This window comes from Xiphias gladius, chromosome 11 (genome assembly GCF_016859285.1).
Source record: "Xiphias gladius isolate SHS-SW01 ecotype Sanya breed wild chromosome 11, ASM1685928v1, whole genome shotgun sequence".
NCBI classification, from domain to species: domain Eukaryota; kingdom Metazoa; phylum Chordata; class Actinopteri; order Istiophoriformes; family Xiphiidae; genus Xiphias; species Xiphias gladius.
The window spans coordinates 10,158,104-10,179,063 of NC_053410.1; the positions used below are offsets into that span (position 1 = coordinate 10,158,104).

A 20,960-nucleotide genomic window follows, 5' to 3' on the forward strand; every position below is an offset into this window, starting at 1 on the left:
TTTCTATGCTCCTGGAACTGTAAATGGACTGAAATGAATACCTGTTTTTCTACGTCCTTCAAAGCTCTTTTTCTTCAGCCCTTTTCAAAGTGCAGATTTACATTCTGTCTGGTTTGCGGTTGCTATTTTAGAAACATTTCTTGGGGGGGCAGCCCTGACTTAAGCCCGCACGCGTGCGCACTCACGACGCAAAAACTCACGAATGCACACCACCCAGCCCTCAACCACTCCCCCCCTCAGTTTTCAGTGTTTATCTTTGGAGAACCTCAGGTTTTGGTTTGTTGTTCTCCCTCCTCATTCAACATCCAGTACAATCTGCCTTTTCTCCACTCGCCTAGATTGGAGAGAAAGCATTTTTATAAGAGTAACTTTTGGATCTACCCCGGGCAGTTGCCAGAATACTCTCCACTTGAACAAAAGAGAGGGTAGGGAGAAAACGAGAAGAAAAGGAAATCTCATTTTGCTTAAGTTAGTCCAGAACTTTAATAAAAGACTGAAAATGAATTATGTTCATGTCCTTAGAGTTGTTCTGTTACGCACAAAGTACTGTGATTGACATATCAGTGGAAATAACTCTGAGGTTGAGTAATCACGTTCAGTAATCGCTGAAACTCTCTCCATCACTAAGATCCTGTACAGATGCTTCATATCTTTAAAGGAAAGATGTACAATGCTATGGTTGAAAGGCTGATGAATGTGAAATGTCAGTGATTTCCCAATAGTACAATGTAATGTTTACAGTGCAATTCTTGACCTATTAAGTGAGACTGACTCCCTGTGCTCCGCAGGGGACCTAACACAGTACATACCAGGCACCAGGAATGTACACTGTTGTGTAATTGCTTGGCAGCGTTCACACAAGGGAGATCAAGGAGGAGATGATAACCCAAACATTTTAACAACAACGATGAGTGTCTATGTGAAGACATTATGGATTCATTGTTTATTGACATAGTAAAAAAACTGTTTAGACCCCAGAATACCACTACAATTTTTAGCGTACTTCTAATTATTTCTAGACTGTGTCATCCATCTGCCCACGTGGGTCAGTCGGTTCTAGTTTCTCTGGCAGGCTTTCATCTTTGTCTGCCACAAAGCAACATCTGGCACTTAGCGCATTTATTTGATAGCACAGTTGCTTGGCAACACTGCAGGAGTTGAGAGGAGCAGTTTTAAGTGCAGAGGTGACTTCTGCTCGGCACAGAAAAAACATTGACAGGTGTTCAACTTTAGGGGTATTAACTTCTTTACCGAAAGTTAGAGAAGTGGTTTCAAAGCATCAAGTTATATTCCCTAAGATTTCAGTCCAGCTTGATTTAGTTACACCAGTAGCCACTGGTGGTGGTAGCAAGTGCAGTTTAATACTAGAGCAAAAACTCAGCTCCTTTTGTCAGATGTACAACCCAAGAGCAATAGGTTTATCTGTTTTAATGGATCCAAACAAAGCCATGCTGTTTTAATCAAGAATTCGGTCAAAAATAATTGCAGTTACGATCTGCTTTTGTGCACAGTTTAAAGGTTGTTAACAGTGTTGATGGTATCAATAAAATAATAAAATTGGGGGAAAAAAAAAAAAAAACTAACACTGGATTACATGCTGCATCCTGGGATTCCCTCGTGCATGTGTAGGCAATTTGAATCCTGTGGGGGAATGGCAGAGTATGCCACTAACAATGAAAACTACTACACAGAAAGCTAATCAGAGAACGTAAATGCATTAAATGTCTATTGCTGAAAAAAATGCCAAGAGTAAAAGGGGTCAAAAGGGGGTTTGAGTTCATGAAAACCTTAAGGATTGAAGTGCTGGTTATTTTGTGTGTAATTACAGAATTCATTTGTTGTCTATATTCTACAAAATGGACGGTATCATTTTGCAAAGAAACCAACTATGGTGCCAGGATAAAAGATTTTGCACTTTTGCTTCAGAGCATCGCATCTGTTTTCACAGACATACTACTTTTCCAGTTAACTTAGCAAATGTAAAGTGAATCACAAGACATTACTATTAGACAAGTCATCTCACATGATAAATAAAAGGCATACCAGTTGTATCCCAAATCAGGATATGTATTAGGAGGAATATTTGTCGGTCTTAAAATAATAATAACCACCCAATTTTCTTTTAACAAAGATGAAAGAAGTCAGTGGTGAAAGTTCAGTATGCTTCTCTGGCAGTGTTGATATGAAAGATCCCCAGTCCTTACTGATAAGATAAGTGATAAGATATCACCGTTGTCTTGGAGAAGCAGTTGAAGTGTTTCTCAAGCGCTGGAGTCTTTTTGTTTGGAAGCAAACTTGTGTAAAGTATGCCAGAGAAGTTCACAAGGAGACTAAAGTGTTGGCTTTTGTCCGTTTTCATGTACATGTCAACCCTATTACTGCCAACTACTTGTCAGCTACAAGGTGATACACTTGTAGAAACATCCTATCTTTGAAATGTGGCATTTAGGCTTCATTGATGTGAACAGCCGTTGCCATTGGAAAAACAACCTGACTGAAGGCTATTGTCCTGAATACACCGTTTGGTTTATAGTTTAATCTCGTTATTGACCTTTCAAACAGGCTTTTTGGATTTAAATTACTTTTGTTAATTAAACTAACTCTTTGATTTTTTTTTTTTTTTTTTTAATCAAAATCCTCAATCGAACTTCCAGGAAATATATAAATATCATGATATTGTCCATATCAATATCTCCAATATAATACTAGATATACCTTGACAGAAGTTTTATCCCTTTCCCCCAACCCTGAATGGGTAATACAACTATGTATGGATATTAATTCAGATGCTGATAATAAGTTTAATGTAAAAGTGAGGAAGACAATTTAACATCACTAGTATGGTTTTAGATCAGGTTTTTGACAGTGACATTGGTGTTGAGGTAAACAAAGTAAGTTCCCAGATTAATTTAAACAGTTTTTTTTGTCTAAAAATTACTTTTACATAGAAATAAACTCTTGTTGTTTCAAAAAAAAAGTCTCAGATTTGCTATGAAATCCTATCCAGGGGAAATAGAATTTTAGTGCTTGCGTAGTCTTTACTGTGAATTTCCTAAGTTTCACCTTAAATCTTCGTGTGATTATTGCCAGTGCAGAGGATTTTGCCTAAGCAGCTCTGCAGTTTAGAGGTTTAGCTGGTGTCTTTAGGGGCTCTGGTGGCTTTTTGTAATCTAAAAGCTCCTGTCTTTGTAGCGATCCTTTTGACATGAAAGATTTCGCCCGGTGATCCTGGCACAGCGCAAGTATCGGGGTAACCAGGTGTATAAACTCCCTTCATTATTTGATGATTATTGACTGATACAGCATGTTCAAAATAAATGAATATTGGCTTAAATCTGAGCTATGAGGTATTTGCCCTCTTGTTATTGGAAAAGTCATTGTGGATTCGTCAACTCTAATTTGGCTCTTGTTAAACTGCTGCTCATTCTCAACCTTTCTATTAAACCTGGATAGTGTAGAAAGTGAAACTAGCTAATGGTGAAAACATTCATTTCAAAAATGTCTTTTGATTTGATTTATTAGGGCCTACGTCTCTATTGTTTCTTTAATTGTTGTGTGTGGATTGATGCCATAACTGTAGAAATCAACGCTGTTTACATTCCTTCAGTGTTAAAACAGTGGAATCTCCCAGAAAGTAAGTCTCTCCACAAAATAATGGATAACAGACCTGGTTCCATCTGCCAGAATTAAGTCCTTTGTCTTTCAACTGCAAGTTCTCTCAGTCCTTTCTTTCCATGCAGTGACAGTGATTAGGTAAATTAAATAATGATATGGTGAGAATTAGAGGGCTTGGATCTGATTAACTGCAACCTCCATGCTTACCTTTTCAGATTAATAGACAATTGAGATAACTGTTTTACATGAGTGACACATTGTTTGTTCCATATTGTCAAAAAACACCAGAGGACAGAATTGATTGCAAGATGTGATATGTGCTCCAGGGGTCTTGTGTCGTTTTTCAGCTGTGATCCCTTTACAATCTGCTGTGCTGGAAGGGAGGAGCACTGCATTGTCCTTGTATAACCTGGGTCAAAAAAACACTATTAGACCATTCTAGCACTTGAGAAACAAATTAAAGTCTTTTTGATACAAACCAGAGCTGCTAAACGCTGAAAAATATACTTAAAACTAGAGATGTGCTCTTCAACTCTTGTCAAACTGTTCAGTCAATTTGACTTTAGGAAGGCCTGTAATTTAAACAGGGTTTTTCGGTTGACAGACAAAATAATGGGTTTCTTGGTTATCTTAGTAATGAGGCATGAGCATGAATTTTTGTGGTAAAATGCCTGTCAGTTATTTGAGAAAAAGGGCAAAGATGAATGTAAAAGATCTCTCTGCTCTGCTTCTTCCCCTCTAATCTACTGTTGATGGCAGATCAAATCTACAAGCAAACATTTATGTTGTGAAGAAGAGAAAATGAATTTGTTGACCACCATATTTGAATTTGGTGCTTTCCAGCATTGAAAAGTGTGCCAGTCAGCATCTGACTTTCAAAACGCCGATGTCATTGCACCCTTGAATGCAACAGTAACTTTAACAAAATGGTCAGCACAAAATTAATCAGTCACATCATGTTCATATTAGCAGTTTACTGTTAGGGCGGGGCTTTATTTTGCACCAACCAATCAGTGACTGACTTATCTGTCCCCGTCTACAGCGTTTTCCGTCGACCTGGAAGCTGTGGAAGTTACTTCACTCCTGCAACTTGGTCAGACTCTCAATGGTCAGTTTAAAAAAAAAAAACAGGACAAAACAGGACGCCCTGCTGACCCCTCCAGTCTCTCCTCTGGGTTCTCCCATGGTCCGTTTATACACCACGGATGTGCCAACAGGATTTTTTGCTCTCAGCACATGGCTCATGTTTTTACTCAAGTTCTATATCAGATTCCTACACTCACACACCAAAAGAGCCGTTGCATTGTTTGTGTTAATTTCAGGTTTTAGCAGGGTTAACAAAAGAACTTTTGTTTGTTTGTTTGTTTAAATTATTGGTTTCCTGGGTCATGTCATTAGGCCTCATTTGACCTTCTTATTTGACTCTGGCATTAGAGTTTTGACTTGAATGTTAATATCTGAAAATCCAATACTGCTGACGTAGTAGCATAGCAAACAAAGTGTTTGTGTGTTGTTTTTAATTCATCAGTTGGCATCTTATGCTAATATAACTGGAGTAAAAAGGAAAGAACCATCCCGTAATATGTGCACATGTGTACATTTCTCACTGGAGGCTGATGTTACTTTAAATGCTCACAGGAGCATGCGTGAAAATGAGCTTGCAATGCATCTTTGTGTGAAAGTTCCAATTTACATTACTGTTAAAATCAGTTTCTATCAGGCACAGTTTGGGTGAGGCTGAAATGGAATTAGAAAAAGTGTTAATGAACTAGTATTAAAATGTGCCGTTGCTGGTGTTTGTTTAGTCATTTTTTGATCCAACTGTTGTACTTCATTGCCAAGCATCATTATGCCATAGCTACACATCGTCACTTTTGTCAATTTGCCCGAGAGCATTCCCACAACTCAGGGAAACCTACAGCAGAGGTTGTTTTTCTTTTTTCTTCATGTTTTTCTCTATGAATAATAAGAGACATCTCCTACATATCCATGACAGTTCAAGTGAAACGTATAAGTTATAATGTATGATCAAAAACGTTCAGCATCATTAGGAGGAGAGTATTATTGTCCTCATGCAAGTTACATGTTTGTAAGTGACATTTAAATTGTTTTACCATGTGCCCTGTCTCGTGAATTTGCCACTGACAGAGATTTTACCTTTTGGGATTTACTTTTGTTTAGTTGATGAAAGATTAGAAACCACAGAGAAAAAGAGCAGCTGACTCTCTTCACTAAACTGTTTCAGTAGACAAGTGGGGAAAAAAAGACTGTTGGATGTTATTGCACTTTTTGTTTTTTCTTAGTTCTTACAGGAAACGCCTCCAGTAACAGGGTCTTTCATAATCTTGGATAATTTCAGGCCACCTAGGAACTGAGTGCTTCTGTCAGAGCTGTTCTATACTGAACTAAATATTGGATGTAAACACTTGAACCTTCTGCCATCTAGTTGAATCAAATGTGCAGTATTTGCTTCTGTGTGAATGCAGCTCAGACTGTTTTATCCTCCCCTAGAGCCATAATTAGGGCTGCCGCTTACGCTCATTTTAAGCGTCAGTTAATGTATTGATAATTTTTCCGATTCATTAACGCGTAAATAAAATATTAAAGTGTCAATTTCAGTCCACGTCAGTGTTTTGGGCTAGCTGCATGCCATTTCCGCTTTCTTCACCATTATCTGTGTTATCCGTCATCTGATTTTTCACTCTGAGCATCAGCCACTAGGTAAAATTACTTTAACTTTAAACAAAGATTGGAGGTTCTTGAAGCATCTGAACAAGCAGTAAACTTTGTTTCAGCAACTTTGTTTTTTCCCCCATCTGTCACAGTTTCCATCAGTTAATGTTGCTCTTCCATGGGAGTCACAACAGTAGGAATTTTCCTCTTACTACTATGTTTCCAAAGCAAGGGATGTGATTAAAACAGTGGCATAATAGGACGTGTCAGAGGTCAGTGGATTGGCAGGCTGTTTCTTTATTTTGTGGGCGAAGTATTGAATTGGACATTGTCCTGTTTGAATTGAAGCTATGCAGTAGATTAAGCAGCATAAGAATGACAGAAGGGTGATAGCTGGTGGTTGGAATATTTCATTCATTTCTGTAACCGCTCTACGAAAACTGAATCCGAAAGGCTGCGAAACTATCGTGTTACACTACATTGGCCATCAGTTTCTAATCTACATCCCTCTTAAGTTTCCTTAAATTCATGTATTATCAATGTAATGGAATGCTGAGCACTCGATGTACACAAATATGTGAAATTAAATTACCCTTCAAGCCAAGGCAGACCTTTCTCCACTTCTATGTAAACTGTGGCCTGGACTTGTTTACTGGGCAGCCTGCGTAAGTACAAACATGTGTTAAATGCTTATGATGTAGACATTGCTGCATTGCTAAAGGCCATAATGTTGAGTCTGGTTGAAAATGAAACTGTTCAGTGAGGGTTTTTATTTCCTTTAAATGTGCAATGCTTTTCACGCCCGGGTTTCACATGGTGATCATCATCATGGTACTGTGTGCACTGCAGGTATGATATATTCTTTCTAAGGGGAACCGATTTTTTTGTTTAAAGAAATTTTACATAAAATTTGTAGATTTGAGGTTTAGAGCTTTTAAGGAAGGATCTCCAATTGTGACTCATACTTGACACAACCATGACACATTTTCAGTCTGTAGGAGAAAATGTTATCATTCAGCTATCGTTAGTCGTTATTAAAACACAAGCACAATCCTTTTTCCCTGAACTCATATTTAGCTGATATATGTTCACAATACACCAAAAATTCTTTGGTTATCTAGTTCAGTTAATCTGCCAATTATTTTCTGCCGACAGTTTTTCAGAGTTACTGTCACATAAGACAAAGAAAATCAACACACCCCTACAAAAGAGAAGTTGGAACTTTTTGATATTTTTGCATCAAAAAAAATAACGTAAAAGTTGAATTGAATATAGAAATAGTTGCTAATAATCATTGTTGAATGACTGATGGATTAGTCAGGCAGTCACTTCAGCGCCATGTGCTCAATCCAGAAATCAAAAGTCCTTAATCACTTTTAAATTCGATATCAATCAACTGCTTATCCGAAATAAAGTTGTCTTCTAAAAATGAAACACAGCAGGACATTGGTTTTCTTTTAGTCATAGTATCATTCTGGTTTGTGCAACATTTATGACTGAACTGTATAACCCACTTCGACTCGGCTCCTGCTCCTGACCCAGATTTGCACAGACAGCAACAGATCCATCTCGAGAACACTGGCTGAAGTGCCTCATTAAACTTTCCCTGTACTCCCAAATGATAGAGGAACATGAGAATTCTCCTTGGAGAGCAGATATGTATTCTGCATCGACAGAGCTGCCACAGTTTGAAGGATTTGCAGATGTTTTTCAGTAACTACAGGCCTAGCTTACTTTGGTAGTTGGCCATCTGTTTCTATCCAGCTTACTGTATCAGCTGAGGGATTTTCTTGGCATTTTTACCTGTTTGGAAAATTACTTTAAAACACCAGGGCTCTCCTAAGTGCTTATTTTGTTTACGGGTTGTTCACAAGTTTTCATAGACTCCAGTTCCCAAGGCCGGCAGTGTACAGTATGCTGACAGGCGAATTTCAAAAGTATGAAAGCCCTTTTTTTTTTTTTTTTTTTTTTAAAGTTTGAAACCGACACCAGTTGACCCAAGTGTGGTATGAAATATTCCATTAACGGCTACTGTAAAATGCCCAAATGTTTTCACTGTATCCATCAATTTGTTACACGGAAGCTATATCCAATCTCTAGGATTATAGAAAATTACTTGGAACATTTTATTCCATTTCTGCAAATGAGAAGCATCAGTAGCCCTGCCAAACATAATATCCAAAGAAATTGAGATCCACCATAGACACTGCCCCGAGTGAAGATACCGTAACACTTTGAGGAGAATGGATAATCTGTGTGTGATTTGGCCGTGTTAAGGTTAGATTGTGTATTAAGAACTGAGTAGGTCTGTGTGGTTTTATGAATTTATTTTTCTCTTTCTCTGTCTCACTCTAGCTGCCTCCGAGGGGAGGGTCAATGGCGGGGAGGATTTCTTTCAGAAGGTGAGTGTGTAGTCTGCACTTGGATAGTGTTTGGTTTGTCTTTGGATTGTGTTCAAGCCCACTGAGCAGTGCTTCTCTCTTGGTGAGGGAGCAGATGTCAGGTGCTCCTCCAGTCACTCGTGATTACGAATCAAAACAAACAAACACAATGGAACGAAAGTGACGTTAAATCACTCCAGGGCTCTGATCCTATAACACAGCTGACACAACACCCTGGGCCTTTCTCACTTACATAATGTACCATAATATACCAGATTATGCCCACAGTCTAAGAAGTGAGAGCGGTTAAACACAGGCCTGATCAGGCCAGCGATTTCATTAATGTTCTGAAGCTTCATTATGTGCAATGAAACAAGGATCTGCTCGAGTGATCTTAAATAGTCTTGAATGGAATTTTTTTTTTTATTTTTTTTTTTATTATCATTTAGTGACAACTTGCTCACATTGCCTCACTAGTCCTCACTGATCAGTCAAGTGTGTGTGACCGTGTCAGAGTTAATGTAGAGTTTAAATAGTTGTTTTTATGAATTAATATGTCATTCATACAAATAATATTTTTACATACATGTCCTATTAAGTCCTCTGTCTCTAACAATTAAATAAATTCTGACCATTTATTCATCACGCTGCAGTGAGTTTCATCAGGCTCTATTTCTACAGCTAGTCCTGACCAGGGCTGGGTAGTGTATAAACCTAATAAAACTATGACTGTAATGGAAAATTTCCTCAATAAGACAGTTAGAGACTGGTGCTTTCATAAAATGATGCGATAAATAGCTTTTATTTATTCATTAACTTCGTACAAAATGCAGTACACAGAAAAAATCAAATCCATACTCGATGTGACGACCCTTTGCCTTTAAAACAGCACCAGTTCTCCTTAGTACGCTTGCACACAGTTTTTCAAAGTACTTGGCAGGTCGGTTGTTCCAAACATCTTGGAGAACTTGCCAGAGTTTCTTTGTGGATTAAGGCTGTCTCAGTGTCTTCTGTCTCTTAATGTAATTCCAGACTGAAATAATGTTGAGATCAGGGCTCTGTGGGGGGCCAGAAAATCTGTTTCAGGACTACTTGTTCCTCTTGTCACTGAGGACGTTTCTCTGGCTCTATGTTTAGGGTTGTTGTCATGCTGCATGACAATGAATTTTGGCTTCCCTGATGGATAAGAATCTAAACATCTGAAGTGCCTAAAATGTTTTCACTGAGCTGTATATCTATCTGAGAAAAAAAAAAAATCATGATAAATGTTTTGTCTTATTGTCCAAACATAATCGAGAAAGAATTCATTGTATTTGTGCAGCAAAATTTGACCTCATTATTGGGAAAAACAGCCATTAACAGTAGTTGACAGTGTGTACATGTCTTATGAACTGGCAAACAAATTACCCCGATACACCCCATTTGTTTAATTTACACCCAACTACTCACGTTGAAGTGTGTGTGTGGTGGTGTCTAATTTCAGTATTGGCATGATCAATGAAGCGGCATATTGAAATGAATCAAGACGAGACTGATCAGATGGCACTGAGAATGAAAACAATCACATTTTCAACAATCAGAGTTAACTGTTAGCCTTAATTGAGTTTTGACAGCAGTTACTATGAAGGTATCTTGTAAATCATGTGGTTCTTTTTAAGTATCTCAAGTGGATTCTTTTGTGTTTAAAATTCAATTTTCTGAGTATGTTAAACTCCCTCTGTCGTATGTTAATGGGCTCTAATGAAATAAATGATGGACAGCTGTTTGTTTTAGCATTCCCCTTTTATCTGTTTTCTTTATTTGGTTTTGGAGGTTAGGAAGCTGAGATAAATGTCAAAGAACGAGGCAATTTAACTGTCCCTGAAGTAGTTTTTCAAAAACCCAAGTAATGCAAACCAGGCGCCTTTTAAGATCCCCCTCCTTGGAATTTTAACAGGAACTCTAGATATATATTCTTCACCTCTTTTGGTTTGGATATAACTGTAATGTTTAAGATATCCGGTGTAGGTGTCTACCCCCATTCCATAAAAGCTATGCTGACAAAATACGGCTCTTGGTGTATCATCTTTGCCAGTCATGGTTCTGAAAGTCTCTGGCTTAAATATTGTCACACTTCGTTCAAAGAAACGGTGGTTACCAAAGGTTAATTTGTCAATTAGAAGTTAGTGTGCAGCTGTTTGTGTTGGCAGGCTGGTGAGGAGCAGTAAAGGAGGAGAGCTAAAGTCGTGTTTTTATTGTAGAATTTCCATTTGGATAACTCTGTAGAGTTTCCCTCTGATAGCGTGATCACCATACATGCCCAATTAAAGTCAGGAAAATAAACAATGAGTGCGACTGTGGAACAGTATTGTTGAAAGAATATGGATGAGGTGTGTGAAATACCTTGAAGTTGATGAAAATGGAAACTCTTACTTGGACTGCTTCCTGCCCGACCAACACACCCATGTACCGCACACACTCAGGGAGACTAATAAAGTATATGCATAGCAACTCTCGGCCTCAGACAAGAAAGCATATGGTCATTTCTGACGCACATACTGTTACATCCAAGGCTTTGGGAATGAGATTTTGTAGTTGCCTCAGCAGTGAGATTCAGAGTTCAGTCGCTGACGAGAGCAACATAAAATGGTCCACCCCCGCACTTTTTCCCCAGTCGCTGTGGTTGATCAAACTCTCTTACTCAGTGTCTGCTGGACTTCCTTTGATTCCTTGAGAAGGATTTTGTATGAGAGAGCAAACAGTCCACCCTCTTCATGTAGTTAATGAAAGCGTAAAGAGGATAGCAGACAAAGTGGGACGACAGGAGGGTACCACAGCTGGGAAATTAGCTATGTGCAAGTGCCTGCAGCTCGCACGGTGGAATTTCACCCACTAAATGCCCGTCTTTCTGTTCAGTCTTCGTTTTGGTCTCCTATCTCAGCCTCGGGTTTTCCCTCCTGCTCTCCCCTCATTTCGCCTCGTCCCTCCTGATTTAATATTATTTCATCTTTTAACTCTATTAAACCACTGGTGTGTCATTGCTATCAGTCTGGTTTAAGATGGGGATTTCTCCACGTGTGACGTGCTTGATTGTTTAACGGAAAAAAAAACTGCGTCAGTGGACAGTTCAACACACTGTTTTGCGGTGAAAGTTTTGGATTGTGAACTGTTTCAGTGTCAATTCATGGCACAGGCCAATAAGCTGTTTGGAGAGCTGTGCAGAACTTGAGCCGAGGGACAGTGAAGAGCAGAAAAGCTTGGCTGGTTGAGGCGATAACTGTTTACCGCAGAAGAGCTTGGAGTGGATTTGAGTTGAGAGATGCCTTTGAACCCCTATCCAGTTCATCTGTGATCCCCCTTCCATCTCTCTTTCCCAGGAGTTGTGGTTCTGTAAACAATGCCAGGCATGATATGTAAGTGCCAGTGCACTCAGATCTCAGGCCAGGCCTAAATCATTTCATTTCGTTTATAGCATTGGTGCATCTTGTATTTCGCTGCGCAGACGCAGGACAAATAGGAAAAGTTAACTGTCAGGATGAAATATTTGTTTGGCATAAAACTGTGAGATGTTGACATAACTAGGTCAGTATGAGTGCCATCAAAGCAAAATATATTTAAACAAATGTTTGTGTTTTATCAAGCAGTTTAAATTAGTTTATTGTGCTTCCTGCAATGAATGAGTCTTGGTTTTCGGCAGGAGTGTCGTCTTTGTAAATTTGTGCTGCCCTTTTACAACCATGCATATGTTATCAATAGCCACGAGGTATAATGGCGCTTCAGCTGCAAGTTAGCACTTGGATTGTTAACATGAACTCAGTTATGATTGTTGAGTCTCGTGGGAAGGTTTCAGTCAACGCTGTCAGCTTTGAGCCCTGCCCTTCCCTCAGTCAGTCTCTTAGCTCTGCGCACAAAGTCTTTACACCCCCCCAACAGCCCTGTGTGCCCCCCTTCCCGAACACACATGCACAGACATACAGACACACACATTCCAGCTGAATAAACAGCTGCACCATTGCAGTGCGGGCCAGGAAACATGCCTCCGCCATGTTGATTGCCGCTGTTGCTATATGTCCACGCATGCAGACGTACCCACACAGTCACGTGTTTTGAATAGATGTGCTGTCTTTCAGGACATTACTTTAATAATATCTGTTGTTTGATATAATATCTGTTTGATTTCACCTACAGCTCCGCACACGTCTGCACACACCAGCTGCAGACCTCTGAGAACCAATCATCATGTCAAGGTCGTGCCTTGAAACCGATCAGAACCTTAGTCATTTATGTATTTAATCATTTCAGAAAGGGTGGGGTGGCAGAGAAGAAAGGGTGGAACACTAAATGCGAAGGTAACTTAATTTGTGCAAATATCTTGACCCATTTGAGAGGTATTTGCCTGCTCCTTCATAAAAATAAACACCATCCACCCTTTAAAATGGTGTGTGGTCTGTTAGAAATCAGTCCCATCTGCAGGACGCTGCCAAGAACAGCAACACTGGACAGGAAACAGGTCTCTCTGAACAAGGCCCTTTTTAGAGAAAAAGTTGATGAGGCATAGGCCATAAAGTTTGATAATTCTAGGAAAGTATAATTGGAGTTATTCCTGATATGATGTTACTTTTGTCATTTTTTTTTTTTTTTATCATAAGTTTTTACTGTACTGGGTTTACACAGTGCATCGCATGAAAAACATTGTTTTTACACAGTTGCTGAAAAGTACTAAAAATCCATTTTTCATTGTAAATTTGCACTTTTTAATGACATTTTTATTTGGATCTCACAGTGAATAATCTGCCATTTGCTTCTACATTGCCAATGTAATTTCAACGACGTCTGAAAGGTTGCAGTAGTGTTATTTCGTTTTAAATCAAAAGCCTCCTCAACAAAATCCAGACACATCTGCCCTTGTCCCAGAAGACTGACTTTAAGAACAAAAGCCAAACAATTTGAAAGTTGGAGGCAAAAGTAAGGAATTTCTCCTTATCACTGAGAACAGAATGTCCTTTAAAGTTGTTTGTGATACATCCAGCTGTCGGTGTGAACATGTGACCTCAGTTAATGAAGAAAAGGTTTGCATTTAGCTACAGGGATATTTGTGATTTATTGTCCTTTCTCACATATGCCAGACGACGTGGGACGGTGTCATGTTGTAGATTACAGTTGCTTGTGCCTCGAGCTACTAAATCCAGGAACACAGAACTCATCGGATTTTGGTTTTAGGCCTAAATTCCATTGTGTGTAAAACCATCTGAGTGAACAGACTGATAATATTATTGCAGGACTTGTGATAATATTTCAGAGAGGAGGGAAGAGAAGGTTTTAAATCAGAGGACATTAAAGGGGGCTCATTAGCATACTGGATGATAAAGCTAGAACTGCTTTTAGTTCAGTCACTTTAATGATATCCCAGAAGAATTCCTCACAAAAATAGCTGAGCAAGATCATCTGAAAGGGATTTATTTTCATGGCACAGAATGATCATCAAAGTTCTTCTAATTTCGTGATTCACTTAGAAACTGGACGTAAACATAGAGCCAGAAGCGGGAGACGACATAAGAATGTCTGGACGGATGTTTCTCTGCCGTTAGATAATAATGATTATGACCACAGATTACCCAAGAGTTTAGGAGAGGAAAGGAAGAATGTAACAAAACATAAAAAGCACTTCTGTTGTACAAATGTGTTTTGTAGTGATTTCATCGGCTTACACTGGCCTGTTTTATGAGTTTTCGTGAGGAGAATCCTGCTTTGCTAAAGAACGGACAAACTCTCCTTCGATAGCTCTTCATTTTCTGCTGTGGATTTACAACATAGAAACCCTTAAAAAAAATAAATAACTCGTACAGCTGGCTTTGATAAATAGCAAGGTGCTTTTAAAAAGTTGCACTCCTGAATTCAGGTTCTAGTTTTATATTGGATTTCTAGAAACAGAGGTACCTCAAGCTGTTGCTCATCAAGGCTGTCCATTTTTATATGTGGTTTTAGGATGTTGTAGAAAATCAGTGAGGCTTGAAAGGGCTTCCAGTCAACCATCATGGACCCTGAGTATATAGCTGCCGAGCAAAGAGCAAAGCTGTCTCTCTGTTTTACAGGTGTGTGAGACTGGCAGTGGTTACGCTGTCAGAATTTGTCGTAAAGGATGCCAAACAGACCATGCTACTTCCAGAAAAGCATATGGAGGAATTTAAGCACTTCCCTTTTAGATTTGTGCACCAGTTTCCCTAAGAATACAGGCCTGTCACGTGGCTTTGAAGAAGAAAAATTCATATCTTCTTCACCCTGAGAACACAAACCCCTGGACAGTACTAAAACAAACAAAACACCCTAGGACCTTTGTGAAAACAAGGATAGTGCACATCGAGGACAGAGCCGTTAGGAGAGAGCATGTCGGTTTCTCAACTTTTGCGGAAGGTTTGACAGTTTTTTTTTTCCCCTAGTTTTTCTACTTTCCACGAACATCAACCGCTTTTCATGTGGGCAGTTTTCAGCGGGTTTCCTGACTTACCCTGATTGGACTGCTGACAGCATCTTGACCAGCCCCTTACTAATTCTGTACCGCCAGCAGTTTGCGTTTTTCACATCGATACATATGCTCCTGGTTACAATGACTACACTTGTGAAAGAGCTTACGCATAGATTGTTGATAGCATTTTTCTTATGTTCCTAAGCCAACAGAACTTAATGTTTTTTCTTTTCTTTTCTATTTTAAATTTTAAATTTTTTTAGCATTCTGCCCCAATTTTCATCATGTAAGGCTTTTATTTGTAACTGCTGGCTGCTAATACCTTGTTAAATATGTAAAGACAACAAAATTCACATTTGTTAGCCCAGGAGATTCAGTGAAGAGTCGGCAACACTTAAAGCTAAGTGAAATCCACATTTAGACACTGAAAAAAATCTACAAAGGTCCAGTAGAATACTGACTAAAGCCCAAGTTTTTGTCACCAATACTGGTATTAATGTATGAAATAATCATGATCAACATATGCTGTATATAGGAGGATAATCTGTTACATTCTGCCGACTCAAGCTGCAAACTGATGTAAGCAATGGAGTTCAGGGTGTGCTGCTATAAAACTATATAATCCTGATTGTCAAGGTTGAAGAATCAATATTGTATTTTGTTTGTTTGTTTGCTTGTTTTTGCCTGCAAACACACAATATATCTGCCAATACTGATATATGTGATAAGCTAATGTCAGTTCTCTTTCGCTCTGTTCCAGATCATGGATGAGACCCAAACGCAGATAGCCTGGCCGTCAAAACTGAAAATTGGAGCCAAGTCCAAAAAAGGTAACTATCCCCCCCCCCCCCCTTTTTTTTTTTTCTTTTGAGTCCCATATTTAGATTATTCTTTGGTGGATCCCAAACCTGCCTACATTGCTTTTGCCTCGTGCAACTTGAGAGTTTGGTAAATGGCAGGCCTAGAGGCTGTGTGTATGTGGTTTCAAATAAAGATCAATCTTGCCATTAGTTCTGCCCTTCAGCAAAATAGTTTTCACGACTTTCCTTAAACATTTTACTTCACTGCCTTTCACTAATACTCACAAGGGATTTATAAGCTGTATAGCAACAAGACTAACAGCTAAACCTAATGTGTGAATCTTAAGTAACAACACAGGTTAATGATTATGAGTCAATGTTGTTTTAACCAGAAATATGTTCTCAGTAAAGTCACTGGACTCAGACCAACAAGAGGAATGTGTTTTAAGGTTGCGCTAGCTTTCATTATTACAAAGTTAATTCAGAAGTTTGAAAACAAGAAAGCTTGAGTTTTTTTTTTGTCCCCCACAAACCAGCAACTTCATCTGCACTGAGGAATTTGTGATTTTGCTGTAGAGGCAGAGGGGTGGGAGTTGCTTGTATTGAATCTCACACATTTATTAGCCAAGTTGTTCCTACGCTGTGTCACCAATAAAATATTATCACGGTTATTTAAAGCTCTTCCGGGGGTGGTTTAGGCAGGGGGTGAGGAGTAGGTGTAGTTGTGCCCAATTTGTTGTTCTCAGGAGAATTCCCACTGAGCGTCCTCAAGCCAGATGTGGAATCCAATGTCATTACGTAACTTCCTCACTCACTCTGTACAGAAAATAGTTGACAGGGTTACATCAGAATCTTTAACATTTTTCCCTCTGGATACTTAATCAACTGTAAGTCCTGGCAATCCATTCACACAAAACTATCCGTTCACGCCAAGTATTAGTTCATTCACAAAACCTGCCTCCAACGCCACCTGGGAATGATGTTCTGTGTAGGAAGTGGGAATATTTAAAATTCTGACCCATGATCTGGAGTCTGTCAGATTTTTTTTTTTTTTTTTTTTTCCTCTGTGTTGCATAGACCAAGAGGAGCAGAGAGGAAGAGTGTTGGTTAATCACTTAGTTTATCTTATGAGACTTGTGGAACTGACTGTGCGTTTCAACAACCTGGGCTCATGGAAGGGAGTGAGGGGAAGAGCAAGGGCAAGAGGCTAAATAAAGAATATTCTGCTTCTTACAGATTCACCAGGCGCTAAATTTTACTCAGGATAACTGAAGATGTATCACCTGGAGGTTTAAACCTCACAGAAGCCGTCAGGAAAATTACTTGTAACGAGCCACATTCCATTCTTCCCTGATCGTGTAACACAGGCTATGACAACACAAAACTCACTCACACCGTTGCCATTGTCTGCCCGGAAAATAGCTTATGACGTAGATGTTTTGTTGGTGCAAGGTAAAACATTATTTTCACTTATCCTAATCTAAACTCATACTCTCTAAGGGTGTTAGTTTGCCTCGTTTTCCTGGAATTTCTCATTCGTGTTGTCTTTCATGTGCAGTCTGGAATGAGTTACACTCGGCAGGACAGCGGCAGATGTGAGGGGATTTGTACGTTTGTAACCTCTGCCCATACAGGGCCACACTCCATCAAAATGCCAGCTCCTCCTTTTTCATTTGTCACCTGCAGGTAGCCACTGCTGCCACCTGCATAAGTGTGATAAGGCCAGTTGTTAGCCTGAGGGGCAAGCTATCATCAGTATGCTGTCAGTGATTTAATACAGTGAGGACCCATATTGCTCATGCACGAGACAGGTCTGTGTTGCAACCTCAGAACTGTGCAACAAAGTGGTTGCCGCAATGGACCCGTCTTTGTGTTTTTAAGCAAGTTTTAATCCTAAAAACTTGATGTTTGCTCTGTTGTTATGTGATAAATATCCTAATACTACTCCTGCTTGCCAGTTGTCTGTTTCAAAATTTCCACAGATGTTTTGAATGAGAAACGCCAAGCCAAAAGGACTTAATTCCCTTCATTTGTGTGGTATTTTCAAATGCAGTCCCTAGCTGGAAAAATGCTTTAGCCTTGCCAGTACAGAACTCAGGGTCAAAAGGTTTCCTCTCTGTCACGTGAAACTCTGTAAAATCTGTGCAGTTGAAAACACTAACCTTTTGCAGCTGTAAGTCTACTCTTGTTTGTGATTGTTTTTATAGGTGTTATGTGTGCCAAATTAAGTCTTAAGGTGTTCATTTTTTATTCCACAATCAATCATCAAAACAGAGCATACATCGCAGTCCATTTTAAAAATGCGGGGGTGTTCGACATCACGACTGCAACACTCGTTTAGGCTGGCTAATGTTTGCCAGATGTGCTGTGCAGGTTAGTAACTGGAAGAACCATACTCCCTCCAATGGTCACAGTGGGTGCCGCAGGAAGAAGTTGAGAGATTTCTATTGTTCACGGCAACAGCTGAATGATGGGAAAATTTCCTGGAACCGGTGATGAGACTGTGATAGGTCTTTGACCGCTCTCTCTGCTCTTTTTCCTTTGTTTTGTTTCCCTGTCTCAGACTGCAGCTTGGCTTTTGTTTAGTTCTTACCCCTCAAAACGTGTGTGCGCTGTTATTACTCCCTCGTGTGATGTAGCATGTCTTTGATTTTGTGTTGAGGTTGCCTGACCCTCGTGACACTTTTAACAAGATCGGTGCGTTTGGTTGGCACTCTGTGGTTATATAGTTCCCAGTGCCCATTTAACAGAGGGCTCTGGAGCTCCTTCTGATACTTAAAAGCAACAGAATTCTTCATTCTAGCCAACCCACGTTCCGCTGCTTTCTAAAGACGACTGAGATCATGTGCTCTCCTCGATTTTTCAGCTCCATGGAGAACTTGTTTTGGCTTTGTGAGCTGATGCTGGTAGTTAAACATCATCAGAAACATTCTGTAAATTTGGAACTTCCCTTGCCATTGCAAAGAATACTCTGACCATATTTTTCTAGGTGTTCTCATATCTGCACTGTTAAAGCTTTTTTTTCACATGCAAGCTCCTTTAAAGCTTAGACATGCAACTGTGGGCTTCTCCAAGGTCCCAGTGACTTTGTAACAATAAATCTGTTCCAGTGAGCCCTGTGTGACGGCTATACTTTAAGTCTGAGGTGTGTTTGAGTGTGTGCGTGTGGGGAGGGGTATTCCTGGAATGGGGCTTACCGGACTTCCTGCAGCTCAGTACGGTTAACACAGGGGCAATGGACCGTGGGTGTTTAGTGCATGTGTGTGCACATTTGAATTCATGTGTGTTTGTGTTTTCACATTTCAGTTCTCCAGGCATCCGGCATGCAGCACAACCAGATGTAGGCTACAGACACAAGCATTAGCTTTGAATGGTTTTGCTATGCGGTGTTTGGTTATTTTAACTGAGGTATTTCGAGGCTGAAGAGGTCTGTGGGAGCACAGTTTGCTCAAGCTATTAGGGCCTTTCTGTGCGTGCACTCAGTGTATTTACACAGAAAATTAGGATGGCGCAGTTTCTGTCCTGGGTTGATATCTCGTCGTTTCTTGAATTTGAGGAGACAGCGCTGGTTCTGTGTGTGTCAGCTGACAAAAAGCGCACACACGTGGACACTGACTCTGTGTAACTGAAGTCTGAAAAAAAAGCTGAAAAATTAATTACTTGATATTTTTGCAGGGACTGAATGACAGAATGAGGTTCAGGAAAATGACATGATAATTATCACTTGACTGCCTCTGTCTTCTATTGAGGCTAAATTGAAGAAGAACCGTTATCTTCAGCTCACATTGTTCCTGTGGGCTCTTTTGACTGACTGGATTACCTGAATAGCCCCTCTCCCTTTTCCCATGCCATGTGGTTACTTGCCGACTTATTGTGACTCGGCAGATATCAAAGCAGCAATCACTGTTGCGGAGCTTTTTTCTGACGCTGTAGTGCATAGACAAATTCAGACTCCTGTGTCATGTTTGGTTAAATGGAGTTTAACTTGTGACCAATTTTCACATTCTATCTGTCCATTTATCAGCACTGACTCATTCATTCACACTCGCACGTGTGAAACACATGCTGTCTCTCTCGCTCTTAATGTTTCCCTTTCTTTCTTTTTTTTCCCCTGTCATTCCCTGCAGATCCACACATCAAGGTGTGCGGGAAGAGGGAGAATGTGAGGGAAGCCAAAGACAGAATTATGTCTGTCCTTGACACAAAGGTACAGTATGCATCTTTATCACATTGAAGATGGACTTCATGTTGATGTGTGTAATTCTCTCCCTGTGTCCTCTTTCTTGCTCTCCGTGTCTCTGCTTCTCACTCTATCTTGGCCTTCAGCTGGACGGAATGTATTTCACCAGCTCTCCTGCTGTCCAAGTGACAGATTGCACACAGCAGTGTGGTGCAACTTGGCAGTAATCTAGCCCACATACTGACATCCTGTTGTGGACTGGAGTGTGTGGATGAAGGCTTCGTTGCCACGGCAACACAAGAAATCACCTACCTGGGCAACTGCACATGTAGCACCCCCTGGGGGCAGGCGACCATCCATGCACTTTTGAAACAGCCACACACAAAAGAGCAACGTGCGATTGGCTTAGTTTATAGCATTTCATTTGGTTTTGTCACGGAAAGGCTGTTTTTAGTCTGGCAGACACAACAGAGTTATTTGGTAATTACATTTTTTTTTTTTTTTTTTTAAGAGTACTGCATATTTGCTTCTTTTATAAATGACTGCAGCATGTGAAAGTGTTTAAAAGAGAGGAAATTGTAAGTTTTGTGACTATTTAGATGGAGTAGAGGGGGCACTTGCGGCACTGGACTTTCAGCAAAGCAACATTTATATTCAGACGGGCAGGGTGCGAACTAGAGAGTGCAGTTTGTCCTGTCGTCCTTGATGTTTTTTTTTTATACACCTTAAAATATCGCATAGCCTTAAAAACAGACAAATTTTATTTGAACGAAAATGGTGGTTATATAGTGAGTTTTATAAGCTGTCTGTGGTGATATTGGCTACAATATTGATTCCTAAGGGACACTATTGACTGCAGTGTACACACG

At 39.8% G+C, this 20,960-nt stretch overlaps 1 protein-coding gene across 2 annotated transcripts in view; it reads left to right on the top strand.

Annotated features, from left to right (window-relative positions):
* Positions 1-20,960, top strand: part of LOC120796480 (protein bicaudal C homolog 1-like) — a 55,517-nt gene that overhangs the window by 7,755 nt on the left and 26,802 nt on the right. The window contains exons 2-4 of one of the 2 annotated variants that reach the window (XM_040139380.1): positions 8,644-8,690; positions 15,872-15,941; positions 20,039-20,118. In XM_040139380.1, the coding sequence (XP_039995314.1) occupies positions 8,644-8,690; positions 15,872-15,941; positions 20,039-20,118 (197 nt within the window). Of the gene's footprint in view, positions 1-8,643; positions 8,691-12,845; positions 12,896-15,871; positions 15,942-20,038; positions 20,119-20,960 lie in introns of those variants that run through there. The other variant, XM_040139381.1, reaches the window with a different exon arrangement.